This window comes from Oncorhynchus keta, chromosome 1, assembly GCF_023373465.1.
Source record: "Oncorhynchus keta strain PuntledgeMale-10-30-2019 chromosome 1, Oket_V2, whole genome shotgun sequence".
NCBI lineage: Eukaryota > Metazoa > Chordata > Actinopteri > Salmoniformes > Salmonidae > Oncorhynchus > Oncorhynchus keta.
Window position 1 is genome coordinate 31,483,117 of NC_068421.1, and position 18,475 is coordinate 31,501,591.

The 18,475-nt window shown below is 51.3% G+C and overlaps 1 protein-coding gene across 1 annotated transcript in view; it reads left to right on the forward strand.

Annotated features, from left to right (window-relative positions):
- The first annotated feature begins 1,706 nt into the window (after positions 1-1,706).
- LOC127930856 (BCAS3 microtubule associated cell migration factor-like) overlaps positions 1,707-18,475 on the forward strand; it is a 134,127-nt gene continuing 117,358 nt past the window's right edge. The window contains exon 1 of the mRNA XM_052521786.1: positions 1,707-1,780. Within this exon, the coding sequence (XP_052377746.1) occupies positions 1,738-1,780 (43 nt within the window). The 5' untranslated portion in view covers positions 1,707-1,737. The remainder of the gene's footprint in view (positions 1,781-18,475) is intronic.

An 18,475-nucleotide genomic window follows, 5' to 3' on the forward strand; every position in this document is an offset into this window, starting at 1 on the left:
GGAGGAAGAGAGGGGGAGGAAGTAGGGCAGGGAGGAGAGAGAGTGTCAGTCAGATCGGCACACAGCCAGGGGAGAGGGGAGGAAGAGAGGGGGAGGAAGTAGGGCAGGGAGGAGAGAGTGTCAATCAGATCGGCACACAGCCAGGGGAGAGGGGAGGAAGAGAGGGGGAGGAAGTAGGGCAGGGAGGAGAGAGAGTGTCAGTCAGATCGGCACACGGCCAGGGGAGAGGGGAGGAAGAGGGGGGTAGGAGGGGGAGTGTAGAGGGTGAGCAGTATAGGGGTGAAGAACGGATGTTGCTGCAGGGCCCGTGTGAACTTCCTGTGAAGGTGTGTAGGATAAGGAGGTGCTGGGAACAGAGAGGCAGATGAGTGCCTGAGCCCTGGCTTAGCTGCTACTGTTTCACCTCGCCGTTCATCTCTCCCTCTTTCCATCCATACTGGCAATGAGGATATTCCACCAAGCTTCACAGACCTCTCCCAGAGCAGCGGCTTTAAAAGGAGACATGTTGTACTATGTTGCCAGGGCACTATAAAAGCTTCTCATCTCTTTCTCTCGGTCGGTTTCTTATTTTCTCTTCTTGCTCCTTGAAAAGCTGCACATGCTGTTGAGTGTGTCAGGGAGGAGGGGGGTTGGTGTGGGTCACAACTCTGGGTGGAAACAGTGGGGTAGCTGGTTCTTACACAGCACTGTTGATATGACCTGACCCGGGTCTGGTGCTGGAGCGACTACTGCTGTTTCCTCGGTCCCACTTTGTTACTCTCTTTTCCTCTCTACATCTCTCTCTCTCTCTCTCTCTCTCTCTCTCTCTCTCTCTCTCTTCTCTCTCTCTCTCTCTCTCTCTCTCTCTCTCTCTCTCTCACTCTCACTCTCACTCTCTCACACACACACTCTCTCACACACACACTCTCTCACAGCTGGAGCAGAATATACCCTCTTCTAGACTATAGTGTCTATCTCCTGACACTCAGTCATGTGAAGGGAGGGACTTCCAGCCCCTACAGTCAGTAATTCCAGCCAGACACCCGGTCATTATTTTAATAAAATACAATTACCACCATTACTGGGACAATTGGGTTTTGATGACTGCCCTTTTCTGTACCCCTGCCCTCTCCAGCCCCCTCATCCAGCCCCCACAGTAGACAAATACCCCGTCCCCACCACACTACTTAATGTCAGGGAGGCAGGTCAAGCCGTGGGCTGTGGACCATGGGGCTGTAGGGAGGTCAGAGGGAATATACAGACTGTATTGTGTTGCTGTGTAATTCTACGTAATCTAAAGTGCTCCATGGGGGGGGGTCCAGTGGTGTGGGGGTCTCCCTCCTCCTTCCCTTCTCCCCTTGCTGTGGAATTTCATTAAAGTGTTAAAAGAGAGGCTTCTATTTATGGTGGATGTCAGAGCCCAGTGTAAAGTGTGTTTTAAAATGTGTCTGTGTGGTTAGGAGAGGAGGGCCCATTCGCCTTCCGTGTGGTTGTAGGTCCTGGGGGGGGGGGGCACTGTTGTGGGACAGTGTCAGACGGGGTGGGGGTGAGAGGCAAGCTTTTGTGCTAAGTGATAAAAAGACAACCCGGCTGAACTGGGCTGTCTTTGTTCCTGTGCGCCGCTGCAAAATATGATTTGAGATTAGGACCCCGGGGCAGGCATCCTTTTCAATGGCCTGTTTTTGTCTTTTTCTGCCAGCTATTCTAATCAGCAGGCCAGGCCTGGGGGATGACTGGGGAGAGACACGCAGGATAAAGATGCAGTGTTCAGGAGGAGAGTGGTCGCAAAGAAAGAATTCCGGTATCTGTCATCTGCCAGAAATTAACCCCCTCATCTTTCCTCCTTCCACCCCCCTCACTTTCACCCCTCCTCATCTTTCCCCCTTCCACCCCCCCTCACTTTCACCCCTCCTCATCTTTCCCCCACCCCTCCCTCCATCCCCAGATTCCTTCCTGTGGTTTGGGGGGACCTCTCCAGCCTCAGCCCCAGAGTGTTAGTGTGTAGGCCATGAGAATGGTAAAGACCTGTAGCTATGGGGGTAGTACAGTAAAGAGGGTAGGGGTTAAAATGCATGGGAGTATATATAAACAATGAGATAACGCAAACATACATGACAAAACCACTGCTCTGTGTGTGGATTCATACTCAACGTGAAATGTTGTTGTGTGAGGGGGAAGACATGGGGGGTTCCTGATGACAAGTTCACAACGATTCCATTTAGCTGCTGTCGTGTGTCGTGGCAAGGAAAGATTGAGAGGCTTTGTCTGCTGGACTGAGACAGATATGGAACAGCACCTTCTCTCCATTTTCTCTCTATCTCTCTCTATCTCTCTCTCTATCTCTCTCTGCGAGGTGCTGAAACACTGGGGATGTACCAGGCTTTCAATTCACCGTGGGAAGGGCCTCGGGTACATCTACAAAGATGGGATGGAGGGGGGGAAGGGGTGGGAAAGGGTATCACACCGGCAGAAAATGGGCAACCTCTCTCTGCTAGGGAGAGCAGCCTGAGGCATCCTGGCTGTCCCCGAGCTCTCCTCCACTCTACAGCAGCTCTTAGACACGCTCGTATCGCTCTCTCCCCTTCCCTCTCTGATTCTCTCTTCCTTTCTCTCTCTCCCCTTCCCTCTCTCTGATTCTCTCTTCCTTTCTCTCTCTCTCCCTGTCTCTCTCTCCCCTTCCCTCTCTCTGATTCTCTTCTTTTCTCGCTCTCTCCCTGTCTCTCTCCCCTTCCCTCTCTCTGATTCTCTCTTCCTTTCTCTCTCTCTCCCCTTCCCTGTCTCTGATTCTCTCTTCCTTTCTCTCTCTCCCTGTCTCTCTTTCCCCTTCCCTCTCTGATTCTCTCTTCCTTTCTCTCTCTCTCCCTGTCTCTCTCTCCCCTTCCCTCTCTCTGATTCTCTCTTCCTTTCTCTCTCTCTCCCTGTCTCTCTCCCCTTCCCTGTCTCTGATTCTCTCTTCCTTTCTCTCTCTCTCCCTGTCTCTCTCTCCCCTTCCCTCTCTCTGATTCTCTCTTCCTTTCTCTCTCTCTCCCTGTCTCTCTCTCCCCTTCCCTCTCTCTGATTCTCTCTTCCTTTCTCTCTCTCTCCCTGTCTCTCTCTCTCCTTCCAACTCTCTGATTCTCTCTTCCTTTCTCTCTCTCTCCCTGGTCTCTCTCTCCCCTTCCCTCTCTCTGATTCTCTCTTCCTTTCTCTCTCTCTCTCTTCCTGTCTCTCTCTCCCTGTCTCTCTCTCCCCTTCCCTCTCTGATTCTCTCTTCCTTTCTCTCTCTCTCCCTGTCTCTCTCTCCCTCTCTCTCTCCCCTTCCCTCTCTCTGATTCTATCTTCCTTTCTCTCTCTCTCCCTATCTCTCTCTCCCCTTCCCTCTCTCTGATTCTCTCTCCCTGTCTCTCTCTCCCCTTCCCTCTCTGATTCTCTCTTCCTTTCTCTCTCTCTCCCTGTCTCTCTCTCCCCTTCCCTATCTCTGATTCTATCTTCCTTTCTCTCTCTCTCCCTGTCACTCTCTCTCCTTCCCTCTCTCTGATTCTCTCTGCCTGTCTCTCTCTCCCCTTCCCTCTCTGATTCTCTCTTCCTTTCTCTCTCTCTCCCTGTCTCTCTCTCCCCTTCCCTCTCTCTGATTCTATCTTCCTTTCTCTCTCTCTCCCTGTCACTCTCTCTCCTTCCCTCTCTCTGATTCTCTCTTCCTTTCTCTCTCTCTCCCTGTCTCTCTCTCCCCTTCCCTCTCTCTGATTCTCTCTCCCTGTCACTCTCTCTCCTTCCCTCTCTCTGATTCTCTCTTCCTTTCTCTCTCTCCCCTTCCCTCTCTCTGATTCTCTCTTCCTTTCTCTCTCTCTCTCTCTCTCTCTCTCTCTCTCTCTCTCTCTCTCTCTCTCTCTCTCTCTCTCTCTCTCTCTCTCACTGTCTCTCTCTCCCTGTCTCTCTCTCCCCTTCCTTCTCTCTGATTCTCTCTCCCTGTCACTCTCTCTCCTTCCCTCTCTCTGATTCTCTCTTCCTTTCTCTCTCTCTCCCTGTCTCTCTCTCCCCTTCCCTCTCTCTGATTCTCTCTTCCTTTCTCTCTCTCTCCCGGTCTCTCTCTCTCCTTCCTTCTGCCTGATCCTTTCTTCCTTTTGCTCTTTCTCTCCCCTCTCTCTTTCTCTCCCCTCTCCCTCTCTCTTTCTCTTCCCTCTCCCTCTCTCTTTCTCCCCCCTCCCCCTCTCTCTTTCTCTCCCCTCCCCCTCTCTTTCTCTCCCTCTCTCTTTCACTCCCCTCTCCCTCTCTCTTTCACTCCCCTCTCCCTCTCTCTTTCACTCCCCTCTCCCTCTCTCTTTCTCTCCCCTCTCCCTCTCTCTTTCTCTCCCCTCTCTCTCTCTCTTTCTCTCCCCTCCCCTCTCCCTCTCTCTTTCTCTCCCCTCCCCTCTCCCTCTCTCTTCCTCTCCCCTCTCCCTCTCTCACAGTCTCTCTGACTGCTTTTAATGATTGCTGCTGTAAAGTGCAGAGCGGAGAAAATGTGTGTCAGGAAACTAAAAGGCATTCAGGGGCTGAATCACCAGTGATAGGTTAAGAGGCTTTAGTCAACTTTTTTACAATTTTTTATCTGGTTTAGGAATAATTTGTATCTATTTTTTTGTCTGGTTTAGGCTTGATGGAAGATCTCTCTTGGAAAGTACAGTGTGCGGTGAAGTGAGGGATTTGTTCAAATGAAGCTCTAAAAGATCATGTAACATAAGTGGAAACAAATGTGAATGCCTTGCCATGTTCCTTCATGGGAAGCTACACAGCCCCATTCCTATTCCCAGCACCATCCCTAACTCCAGCACCATCCCCAGCCCCCTAACTCCAGCCCCAGCCCCAGCCCCATCCCCAGCCCCAACTCCAGCACCATTCCCAGCCCCAGCACCAACTCCAGCCCTAACTCCAGCACCAGCCCCAACTCCAGCCCCATCCCCAGCCCCAACAGGACCAGCCCCAACTCCAGCCCCAGCCCCAACTCCAGCCCCAACCCAGCACCAGCCCCAACTCCAGCACCAGCCCCAACTCCAGCACCAGCCCCAACTCCAGCACCAGCCCCAACTCCAGCACCAGCCCTAACTCCAGCACCAGCCCAACTCCAGCCCCAACTCCAGCACCAGCCCTAACTCCAACTCCAGCCCCAACTCCAGCACCAGCCCTAACTCCAACTCCAGCCCCAACTCCAGCACCAGCCCTAACTCCAACTCCAGCACCAGCCCTAACTCCAGCCCCAGCCCTAACTCCAGCCCCAGCCCTAACTCCAACTCCAGCCCCAACTCCAGCACCAGCCCTAACTCCAACTCCAGCCCCAACTCCAGCACCAGCCCTAACTCCAGCCACAACTCCAGTCTCAGCACTAGACGCCGCCCAAATCGAGCCCTTGTCCAACCTAGTCAAAGACCTTGTCCCAGACCTAATACGAGACAGCATGAGAGAGGTCCTAGGCGTTGGGTGTCCAAGCAGTGTGTAGGAGGCCCAGCTATGCCGGCGCTCTGCGTCCATTCAGAACAGTCTGGTGTTTAACAGGCAATGAATGATGGTCAAAGAAACCATCTCCTGTGTCAAAGCACCCGACAAACATGCCTTTCTCACGGGCTCGGCCAGGCCAGGAGAAGTGCCCCTTTGTCGTGGCAAACACACGTGTTATCAGCTTCCCCGCATCTCCATAAAATATGCCCCATTGTCCCAGAGGCCAACTCTGTGTTTCCAAACCAGCAGCATTCCTGGAGTACACCCCCCTCCACTCCCTCTCCTCCCTGCCTCCAACCGTTCTTCGGACTCAATCCTTTCCTCTCTTACATCAGTAGTATTAGTGGAATGCTTTCTCAGAGGGAATGAGGGGATAAAGGAGAAGGGAAAATTCAGCCTAGCCTGTCCCTCCTTTCTGTCTCTCACTGATACCCGTAGGGGGCAGTATTCCTGTTAACTGTGTATCTCGTCATCACATAAAGACAGTGAATCCCCCAGTGTCTGGTTAGCTGTTGCCATTTGTGAGTGATAGGGAGCAGCTTGCCCGCTGTACCCAGGGCACTGCCACCCGCTGCTGGGGATAGTGTGCGGTGTTTGTTGTGTTTATCTCCATCCTTTCAAACATCCACTCAGTTAAACAGAACATGGCTCCATCTTAAACAGAACACACTCCCTCTAGGAGCGGTGGAGGTTCTGTTCTAGGGTGAAATGGTGCTCTATTTACTTGAGTCCGGCTTGTTCTGTGTGCGTGTGTGAGGAGCCTGGCCTTCTCACAGCTCTGCTGGCGGAGGAAAGCATGTATTTCTAGGTATGTGAAAGCTGTGGGCCTCTACACACTTCTGGGAGGGATTATGACATGCCTTTGGAAAAATAGAAACCGACAGACCAGACACAGGTATTTTGACCACTTAGGTTATCTTCCAATTGTAAACCATAAAAGCAGTCTTTTTCCCTCTTTTTCTATGGTGTCCTTGTTTCTCCCAGTGCTGGGTTTAGTGCGTTTGAAACTGAAATGAAAGGCAGGTGTCTGGAGAAAGTGTACAAGGCCAACATCAGACCAAAACTGTGGTGCTAGGACTCCATCCATGCTATTGTATAGCACGACTACAATGGTATCCTGCTCCTCCATCCGTTAATCCTCTGACTGACACAGGTTCTCCATACACACCACCAACATCTGTCTCTGCAGCTGATCAGTATTAGTCTGACAGAGCCTAACACTCACCCCTCTGATGATGACGTCAGCTCAAGCCTCATCCCCGGCTCAAGCCCCATCCCCGGCTCAAGCCTCATCCCCGGCTCATGCCTCATCCCCGGCTCAAGCCCCATCCCCGGCTCAAGCCCCATCCCCGGCTCATGCCTCATCCCCGGCTCAAGCCCCATCCCCGGCTCATGCCCCATCCCCGGCTCATGCCCCATCCCCGGCTCAAGCCCCATCCCCGGCTCAAGCCTCATCCCCGGCTCATGCCTCATCCCCGGCTCAAGCCCCATCCCCGGCTCATGCCCCATCCCCGGCTCAAGCCTCATCCCCGGCTCAAGCCTCATCCCCGGCTCAAGCCTCATCCCCGGCTCAAGCCCCATCCCGGCTCATGACTCATCCCCGGCTCATGACTCATCCCCGGCTCAAGCCCCATCCCCGGCTCATGCCTCATCCCCGGCTCAAGCCCCATCCCCGGCTCATGCCTCATCCCCGGCTCAAGCCCCATCCCCGGCTCATGCCTCATCCCCGGCTCAAGCCCCATCCCCGGCTCATGCCTCATCCCCGGCTCATGCCCCATCCCCGGCTCATGCCTCATCCCCGGCTCATGCCTCATCCCTGGCACATGCCCCATCCCCGGCTCAAGCCCCATCCCCGGGTCCTTCTGTAGCTCAGTTGGTAGAGCATGGCGCTTGTAACGCCAGGGTAGTGGGTTCGATTCCCGGGACCACCCATGCGTAGAATGTATGCACACATGACTGTAAGTCGCTTTGGATAAAAGCGTCTGCTAAATGGCATATATTATTATTTATATTATATTATATTATCATGCCTCATCCCCGGCACATGCCTCATGCCCCATCCCTGGCTCAAGCCCCATCCCTGGCTCATGCCTCATCCCCGGCACATGCCTCATGCCCCATCCCCGGCTCATGCCTCATCCCCGGCACATGCCCCATCCCCGGCTCAAGCCCCATCCCCGGCACATGCCTCATCCCCGGCTCAAGCCCCATCCCCGGCACATGCCTCATCCCCGGCTCATGACTCATCCCCGGCACATGCCTCATGCCCCATCCCTGGCTCAAGCCCCATCCCTGGCTCATGCCTCATCCCCGGCACATGCCCCATCCCCGGCTCAAGCCCCATCCCCGGCATATGCCTCATCCCGGCTCAAGCCCCATCCCGGCACATGCCTCATCCCCGGCTCATGACTCATCCCCGGCACATGCCTCATCCCCGGCTCATGACTCATCCCCGGCACATGCCTCATGCCCCATCCCTGGCTCAAGCCCCATCCCTGGCTCATGCCTCATCCCGGCACATGCCTCATGCCCCATCCCGGCTCATGCCTCATCCCCGGCACATGCCCCATCCCGGCTCAAGCCCCATCCCCGGCACATGCCTCATCCCGGCTCAAGCCCCATCCCGGCACATGCCTCATCCCGGCTCATGACTCATCCCCGGCACATGCCTCATGTCTCATCCCGGCACATGCCTCATCCCCGGCTCATGACTCATCCCCGGCACATGCCTCATGACTCATCCCCGGCTCAAGCCCCATCCCCTGCTCATGCCTCATCCCCGGCACATGCCTCATGCCCCATCCCTGGCTCAAGCCCCATCCCCGGCTCATGACTCATCCCCGGCACATGCCTCATGACTCATCCCCGGCTCAAGCCCCATCCCCGGCTCAAGCCCCATCCCCGGCTCATGCCTCATCCCCGGCACATGCCTCATGCCCCATCCCTGGCTCAAGCCCCATCCCCGGCTCATGACTCATCCCCGGCACATGCCTCATGACTCATCCCCGGCTCAAGCCCCATCCCCGGCTCAAGCCCCATCCCCGGCTCATGCCTCATCCCCGGCACATGCCCCATCCCTGGCTCATGCCTCATCCCCGGCACATGCCTCATGCCCCATCCCCGGCTCATGCCTCATCCCCGGCACATGCCCCATCCCGGCTCAAGCCCCATCCCCGGCACATGCCTCATCCCCGGCTCAAGCCCCATCCCCGGCACATGCCTCATCCCGGCTCATGACTCATCCCCGGCACATGCCTCATGTCTCATCCCCGGCACATGCCTCATCCCCGGCTCATGACTCATCCCCGGCACATGCCTCATGACTCATCCCCGGCTCAAGCCCCATCCCCTGCTCATGCCTCATCCCCGGCACATGCCTCATGCCCCATCCCTGGCTCAAGCCCCATCCCCGGCTCATGACTCATCCCCGGCACATGCCTCATGACTCATCCCGGCTCAAGCCCCATCCCGGCTCAAGCCCCATCCCGGCTCATGCCTCATCCCCGGCACATGCCTCATGCCCCATCCCTGGCTCAAGCCCCATCCCCGGCTCATGACTCATCCCCGGCACATGCCTCATGACTCATCCCGGCTCAAGCCCCATCCCGGCTCAAGCCCCATCCCGGCTCATGCCTCATCCCGGCACATGCCCCATCCCGGCTCAAGCCCCATCCCTGGCACATGCCTCATCCCGGCTCATGCCTCATGACTCATCCCGGCTCAAGCCCCATCCCGGCACAAGCCCCATCCCCGGCACATGACTCATCCCCGGCTCATGCCTCATCCCCGGCTCATGCCTCATGACTCATCCCCGGCTCATGACTCATCCCCGGCTCAAGCCCCATCCCCGGCTCATGACTCATCCCCGGCACATGCCTCATGCCCCATCCCTGGCTCAAGCCCCATCCCTGGCTCAAGCCCCATCCCCGGCTCATGACTCATCCCCGGCACATGCCTCATCCCCGGCTCATGACTCATCCCCGGCTCATGACTCATCCCCGGCACATGCCTCATGCCCGGCTCAAGCCCCATCCCCGGCTCAAGCCCCATCCCCGGATCAAGCCCCATCCCCGGCTCATGCCTTATCCCCGGTCATGCCTCATGACTCATCCCCGGCACATGCCTCATGCCCCATCCCCGGCTCATGCCCCATCCCCGCTCATGCCCCATCCCCGGCTCATGCCTCATCCCCGGCTCATGCCTCATCCCCGGCTCATGCCCCATCCCCGGCTCATGCCTCATCCCCGGCTCATGCCTCATCCCCGCTCATGCCCCATCCCCGGCTCATGCCCCATCCCCGGCTCATGCCCCATCCCCGGCTCATGCCTCATCCCCGGCTCATGCCTCATCATCGACTCATGCCCCATCGCCGGCTCGTGCCCCATCCCCGGCTCATGCCCCATCCCCGGCTCATGCCTCATCCCCGGCTCATGCCTCATCCCCGCTCATGCCCCATCCCCGGCTCATGCCCCATCCCCGGCTCATGCCTCATCCTTGACTCATGCCCCATCGCCGGCTCGTGCCTCATCCCCGGCTCATGCCTCATCCCCGGCTCATGCCCCATCCCCGGCTCATGCCCCATCCCCGGCTCATGCCTCATCCCCGGCTCATGCCTCATCCCCGGCTCATGCCTCATCCTCGACTCATGCCCCATCCCCGGCTCATGCCCCATCCCCGGCTCATGCCCCATCCCCGGCTCATGCCTCATCCCCGGCTCATGCCTCATCCTCGACTCATGCCCCATCCCCGGCTCGTGACCCATCCCCGGCTCATGCCCCATCCCCGGCTCATGCCTCATCCCCGCTCATGCCCTATCCCCGGCTCATGCCAGAATGATCAGTATCAGTTAGACTGAGCCCAACACTAACCCCTCTGATGATGAAGTCAGCACCATGACCACTAGAGTCCTAATGGAGTCTTCCCTGTCTTTGTCCTTAACCATCTAACCATCTATTCCCATCAATTATTCAGGGAGAAAGGAAAGCGTTTGAGTGTGTAACACTGATCCACTGCGAGAGAACAATCTATTCTGTGCTGCGGTGTAAGTCATGAAATACTGCCTACTCAGGCAGACCACTCTGTAAATGAGCAGTATACTAAGGAGACGGTTGTTTTAAATATGTTACGTCTGTGTAAGATGATGTAGCTAGTCTGTGTAAGAGGATGTAGCTAGTCTGTGTAAGAGGATGTAGCTAGTCTGTGTAAGATGATGTAGCTAGTCTGTTTAAGAGGATGTAGCTAGTCTGTGTAAGAGGATGTAGCTAGTCTGTGGAAGAGGATGTAGCTAGTATGTGGAAGAGGATGTCATACGTTTTAGAGGATGTAGCTAGTCTGTGGAAGAGGATGTAGCTAGTTTGTGGAAGAGGATGTAGCTAGTCTGTGTAAGAGGATGTAGCTAGTCTGTGTAAGAGGATGTAGCTAGTCTGTGTAAGAGGATGTAGCTAGTCTGTGTAAGAGGATGTAGCTAGTCTGTGTAAGAGGATGTAGCTAGTCTGTGGAAGAGGATGTAGCTAGTATGTGGAAGAGGATGTCATACGTTTTAGAGGATGTAGCTAGTCTGTGGAAGAGGATGTAGCTAGTCTGTGTAAGAGGATGTAGCTAGTCTGTGGAAGAGGATGTAGCTAGTCTGTGTAAGAGGATGAAGCTAGTCTGTGTAAGAGGATGTAGCTAGTCTGTGTAAGAGGATGTAGCTAGTCTGTGTAAGAGGATGTAGCTAGTATGTGGAAGAAGATGTCATACGTTTTAGAGGATGTAGCTAGTCTGTGGAAGAGGATGTAGCTAGTTTGTGGAAGAGGATGTAGCTCGTCTGTGTAAGAGGATGTAGCTAGTATGTGGAAGAGGATGTCATACGTTTTAAAGGATGTAGCTAGTCTGTGGAAGAGGATGTAGCTAGTCTGTGTAAGAGGATGTCATACGTTTTAGAATATGTAACTAGTATGTGGAAGAGGATGTAGCTAGTCTGTGTACGAGGATGTAGCTAGTATGTGGAAGAGGATGTCATACGTTTTAGAGGATGTAGCTAGTCTGTGTAAGAGGATGTAGCTAGTCTGTGTAAGAGGATGTAGCTAGTCTGTGTAAGAGGATGTAGCTAGTATGTGGAAGAGGATGTCATACGTTTTAGAGGATGTAGCTAGTCTGTGGAAGAGGATGTAGCTAGTTTGTGGAAGAGGATGTAGCTCGTCTGTGTAAGAGGATGTAGCTAGTATGTGGAAGAGGATGTCATACGTTTTAAAGGATGTAGCTAGTCTGTGGAAGAGGATGTAGCTAGTCTGTGTAAGAGGATGTCATACTTTTTAGAATATGTAACTAGTATGTGGAAGAGGATGTAGCTAGTCTGTGTACGAGGATGTAGCTAGTATGTGGAAGAGGATGTCATACGTTTTAGAGGATGTAGCTAGTCTGTGGAAGAGGACGTAGCTAGTTTGTGGAAGAGGATGTAGCTAGTCTGTGGAAGAGGATGTAGCTAGTATGTGGAAGAGGATGTAGCTAGTCTCCGAAAATTTAGCGAGTCTGTGTAAGAGGATGTAGCTAGTCTGTCTAAGAAGATGTAGCTAGTATGTGTAAGAGGATGTAACTAGTATGTGTAAGAGGATGTAGCTTGTCTGTGGAAGAGGATGTAGCTTGTCTGTGTAAGAAGATGTAGCTTGTATGTGGAAAAGGATGAGGCTAGTATGTGGAAGAGGATGTAGCTAGTCTAAGAAGATATATCTAGTCTGTGTAAGAGGATGTAGCTAGTCTGTGTAAGATAATGTAGCTTGTCTGTAAGAGGATGTAGCTAGTATGTGGAAGAGGATGTCATACGTTTTAAAGGATGTAGCTAGTCTGTGGAAGAGGATGGAGCTAGTCTGTGGAAGAGGATGTCATACTTTTTAGAATATGTAACTAGTATGTGGAAGAGGATGTAGCTAGTCTGTGTACGCGGATGTAGCTAGTCTGTGTACGCGGATGTAGCTAGTCTGTAAGAGGATGTAGCTAGTCTGTAAGAGGATGTAGCTAGTCTGTGTAAGAGGATTTAGCTAGTCTGTGTAAGAGGATGTAGCTTGTCTGTGTAAGAGGATGCAGCTAGTCTGTGTAAGAGGATGTAGCTCGTCTGTATTAGAGGATGTAGCTCGTCTGTGTTAGAGGATGTAGCTAGTCTGTGTAAGAGGATGTAGCTAGTCTGTGTAAGAGGATGTAGCCAGTCTGTGTAAGAGGATGTAGCTAGTCTGTATTAGAGGATGTAGCTACTCTGTGTAAGAGGATGTAGCTAGTCTGTGTAAGAGGATGTAGCTAGTCTGTGTTAGAGGATGTAGCTAGTCTGTGGAAGAGGTTGTGGCTAGTCTGTGTAAGAGGATGTAGCTCGTCTGTATTAGAGGATGTAGCTAGTCTGTGTTAGAGGATGTAGCTAGTCTGTGTAAGAGGATGTAGCTAGTATGTGGAAGAGGATGTCATACGTTTTAGAGGATGTAGCTAGTCTGTGGAAGATGATGTAGCTAGTTTGTGGAAGAGGATGTAGCTAGTCTGTGGAAGAGGATGTAGCTAGTATGTGGAAGAGGATGTAGCTAGTCTAATAAAATTTAGCGAGTCTGTGTAAGAGGATGTAGCTAGTCTGTCTAAGAAGATGTAGCTAGTATGTGGAAGAGGATGTCATACGTTTTAGAGGATGTAGCTAGTCTGTGGAAGAGGATGTAGCTAGTTTGTGGAAGAGGATGTAGCTAGTCTCTGTAAGAGGATGAAGCTAGTCTGTGTAAGAGGATGTAGCTAGTCTGTGTAAGAGGATGTAGCTAGTCTGTGTAAGAGGATGTAGCTAGTATGTGGAAGAGGATGTCATACGTTTTAGAGGATGTAGCTAGTCTGTGGAAGAGGATGTAGCTAGTTTGTGGAAGAGGATGTAGCTAGTCTGTGGAAGAGGATGTAGCTAGTATGTGGAAGAGGATGTAGCTAGTCTAAGAAAATTTAGCGAGTCTGTGTAAGAGGATGTAGCTAGTCTGTCTAAGAAGATGTAGCTAGTATGTGTAACAGGATGTAGCTAGTCTGTGTAAGAGGATGTAGCTAGTCTGTGTAAGAGGATGTAGCTAGTATGTGGAAGAGGATGTCATACGTTTTAGAGGATGTAGCTAGTCTGTGGAAGAGGATGTAGCTAGTTTGTGGAAGAGGATGTAGCTAGTCTGTGGAAGAGGATGTAGCTAGTCTGTGTAAGAGGATGTAGCTAGTCTGTGTAAGAGGATGTAGCTAGTATGTGGAAGAGGATGTCATACGTTTTAGAGGATGTAGCTAGTCTGTGGAAGAGGATGTAGCTAGTTTGTGGAAGAGGATGTAGCTAGTCTGTGGAAGAGGATGTAGCTAGTATGTGTAAGAGGATGTAGCTAGTCTGTGTAAGAGGATGTAGCTAGTCTGTGTAAGAGGATGTAGCTAGTATGTGGAAGAGGATGTCATACGTTTTAGAGGATGTAGCTAGTCTGTGGAAGAGGATGTAGCTAGTTTGTGGAAGAGGATGTAGCTATTCTGTGGAAGAGGATGTAGCTAGTATGTGGAAGAGGATGTAGCTAGTCTAAGAAAATTTAGCTAGTCTGTGTAAGAGGATGTAGCTAGTATGTGGAAGAGGATGTCATACGTTTTAGAGGATGTAGCTAGTCTGTGGAAGAGGATGTAGCTAGTTTGTGGAAGAGGATGTAGCTAGTCTGTGGAAGAGGATGTAGCTAGTATGTGGAAGAGGATGTAGCAAGTCTAAGAAAATTTAGTGAGTCTGTGTAAGAGGATGTAGCTAGTCTGTCTAAGAAGATGTAGCTAGTATGTGTAAGAGGATGTAGCTAGTCTGTGTAAGAGGATGTAACTAGTATGTGGAAGAGGATGAGGCTAGTATGTGGAAGAGGATGTAGCTAGTCTAAGAAGATCTATCTAGTCTGTGTAAGAGGATGTAGCTAGTCTGTGTAAGATAATGTGTAACACTGATCCACTGCGAGAGAACAATCTATTCTGTGCTGCGGTGTAAGTCATGAAATACTGCCTACTCAGGCAGACCACTCTGTAAATGAGCAGTATACTAAGGAGACGGTTGTTTTAAATATGTTACGTCTGTGTAAGATGATGTAGCTAGTCTGTGTAAGAGGATGTAGCTAGTCTGTGTAAGAGGATGTAGCTAGTCTGTGTAAGAGGATGTAGCTAGTATGTGGAAGAGGATGTCATACGTTTTAGAGGATGTAGCTAGTCTGTGGAAGAGGATGTAGCTAGTTTGTGGAAGAGGATGTAGCTAGTCTGTGGAAGAGGATGTAGCTAGTATGTGGAAGAGGATGTAGCTAGTCTGTGTAAGAGGATGTAGCTAGTCTGTCTAAGAAGATGTAGCTAGTATGTGTAAGAGGATGTAGCTAGTCTGTGTAAGAGGATGTAACTAGTATGTGTAAGAGGATGTAGCTTGTCTGTGGAAGAGGATGTAGCTAGTCTGTGTAAGAAGATGTAGCTTGTATGTGGAAAAGGATGAGGCTTGTATGTGGAAGAGGATGTAGCTAGTCTAAGAAGATCTATCTAGTCTGTGTAAGAGGATTTAGCTAGTCTGTGTAAGATAATGTAGCTCGTCTGTGTAAGAGGATGTAGCTAGTATGTGGAAGAGGATGTCATACGTTTTAAAGGATGTAGCTAGTCTGTGGAAGAGGATGTAGCTAGTCTGTGTAAGAGGATGTCATACTTTTTAGAATATGTAACTAGTATGTGGAAGAGGATGTAGCTAGTCTGTGTACGAGGATGTAGCTAGTATGTGGAAGAGGATGTCATACGTTTTAGAGGATGTAGCTAGTCTGTGGAAGAGGATGTAGCTAGTTTGTGGAAGAGGATGTAGCTAGTCTGTGGAAGAAGATGTAGCTAGTCTGTGTAAGAGGATGTAGCTAGTATGTGGAAGAGGATGTAGCTAGTATGTGGAAGAGGATGTCATACGTTTTAGAGGATGTAGCTAGTCTGTGGAAGAGGATGTAGCTAGTTTGTGGAAGAGGATGTAGCTAGTCTGTGGAAGAGGATGTAGCTAGTCTGTGTAAGAGGATGTAGCTAGTCTGTGTAAGAGGATGTAGCTGGTCTGTGTAAGAGGATGTAGCTAGTCTGTATTAGAGGATGTAGCTACTCTGTGTAAGAGGATGTAGCTAGTCTGTGTAAGAGGATGTAGCTAGTCTGTGTAAGAGGATGTAGCTAGTCTGTGTTAGAGGATGTAGCTAGTGTGTGTTAGAGGATGTAGCTAGTCTGTGTAAGAGGATGTAGCTTGTCTGTGTAAGAGGATGTAGCTCGTCTGTATTAGAGGATGTAGCTAGTCTGTGTTAGAGGATGTAGCTAGTCTGTGTAAGAGGATGTAGCTAGTCTGTGTAAGAGGATGTAGCTACTCTGTGGAAGAGGTTGTGGCTAGTCTGTGTAAGAGGATGTAGCTAGTCTGTGTAAGAGGATGTAGCTAGTCTGTGTTAGAGGATGTAGCTAGTCTGTGTTAGAGGATGTAGCTAGTCTGTGTAAGAGGATGTAGCTAGTCTGTGTAAGAGGATGTAGCTAGTCTGTGTAAAAGGATGTTGTATGTGTAAGGAGGTACGAGGGCAGGGGGAAAAGGAAGCGTACTGAAAGGAAAATAGAGAAAAGAACATTAATATCTTAAGTGTCAGAGTTGATCAGTGAAACAGGCCAATAGCAACTGGTGTTTGGGGCTATGAAGACCACAGAGGGGGTGGGGGGGGGTCTGTGGAGGAGCCTGTCTGTCTCGGTCTAAGAGAAGGTTGAGTGGATGTGAGAGGGGACAGAGGGCAGGGTGAGTGATGCTAATTGGGATTAGCACCTGGTGCTCTAAATTGACAGACTGCATGGGCAGCCCAACACAAATGCAAACACACACACTCCCAGAGACTCCCAGGCTGTCAGACCTAGGCAGCCTGGTGTTTTCTAGGCGGCAGCAGGATGGATGCTGAATGGACGAAAGAATGAAAGAAGAAAAAAACAAGACAGGAAAGAAATAGCCAGAGGAAAAGTGGCAAGAAATAGCAATGAACCTGAAATGGAGAAAGATTCTTCTTCTCTCTATCGCTCTCTCTCTCTCCTCCATTGTGTGTTAGTACCAGGAGCAGAGCCTGTGTAAAATGTCACAGTGCACTTTTGAACTTTCATTCGACTGACCGAACCAGCCTTCCCATTAGTTCAGAATAAAATCCATAGTGTTTCCTGTGAAGAAGATCCCAGCTTAGGATGCATGTGAAAGTCAATTAGATACACACTGACAGAGGCTATGTCCCAAATGGACCATATTCCCTATATAGTGCACTGCTATAGAAGGAATATGGTTCCATTTAGGACGTCGCCTCCATCAGGTAGTGCACTATGTAGAGAATAGGGTACCATTTGGTTCGCAGACAGAGGCTTTTGCACCCTGTACACTGACAGACCAACTGACAGTCCCTGGACTAACTGTGTGAAGAGGGTGGGGGGGTTAGGATGGGAGAAGGGGGGGTTTAGGATGAGAGAAGGTTGGGTTAGGATGGGAGAAGGGGGGGTTTGGATGGGAGAAGGGGGGGTTAGGATGAAGTAGGGGGTCTTTTTGCGGGTATTAGATCTATGATCTGAGAGTGCTGTATTGAATATTTTATTGACTGTCTGCTTGCCCTGTGCTGACCTGCCTGACATGCTAACTCCTGGGCCCGCTGGAGACGCCACGTCAGTTCACATCAGAGCAGCCAGTCGTGAGTCTCCCAAAGCATTTCCTGTGAATAAACTCTGGCACCGCGGGGGAGGGGGACCAGAACTAGACCACGGCAGCGAGGGATCACTGGTGCACTACACACCGAGACAGACACGTTCGTACGCACACACACGTGCACGGACACATGCACATAACCACACGCATGTACGTGTATACACACACACTCTTTCTCTCATCTACACATTGTTTTCAGGACAAAACACACACACACACACACACTCCCTCCCAAGGACTGGTGAAAGTGTCTGTCTTCACCCTCTATAAGTGTATCAACTGTGACCACATGTCCGCTTCATGTACCTGGAATAGTGAGACTCACTGATAGTGTTGCTGTTGTTCACGGTTTCATTGGCCATTTGTGACATTCCAATTGTCACTGATCTTTTTTCCTTCACATTTCAAGATCATTTTGAACAAGGATTTGATGTCCCTCTCTCTTTCCATCTCACTCTCTCCCACTTCCCCCTCTCTCTTTCTCTCTGCCCCCCTCCCCCCCTTCTCTCTTTCTCTCTCCCATCATTACTGGTGACATGGTCTTTCTAATGTGTTAAAAGTCAGTCAGGCAGAAACATCAGCAATGGACTTGCTGCTCTGCAGAGCTCTGTACTTATTCATGATGATGAGACTTGCTCCCATCTCACTGGACAGGGCTGCTGACCAGAGACTAACTACACTGATCCTAGATCAGAGAATACAAGGAAATACTATATACTGAGCATACAGAGACAATATATCTGATATGGGTATGTCTGACCAGAGAGGGCATAGTGATTATTATACTGATCCTAGGTCAGAGCCTCATCTCATTCTCCTAGGTCGTCAACAGTCATTAGAGCCTTTCCACTTTCCGCCCACATCCACAACAACATGCCGTCTCTGTTCTTGTTCCGTCTTTCTTCTTTTTCTCTGCTGATCTCTCTCTGAATGACATGTTGTGCTGTGCAGTGACCATGAAGAGCCACCGGCTGCATGTCACAAAGAGGTTCCACAACCTCTGGCCTTGTTTGTTTGCCTTATACTGTCATCCACTGCCAACACTCCAACTGCCAATCGGTCCATAGAAATGCTTTCATTGGAGGGGTTATAGTTTAAGTTTCACGCCAAAGCACGCTGCCAGACCCCATGCTGTGTGTGAAGCTGAGACACACATCCTTCCTACACACCTTCAGGCTCTCCTCCACACCACACTTCCTGTCCCCATCACACACCTTCAGGCTCTCCTCCATACCACACTTTCTGTCCCCATCACACACCTTCAGGCTCGTCGCCACACCACGCTTCCTGTCCCCATCACACACCCTCAGGCTCTCCTCCACACCACGCTTCCTGTCCCCATCACACACCTTCAGGCTC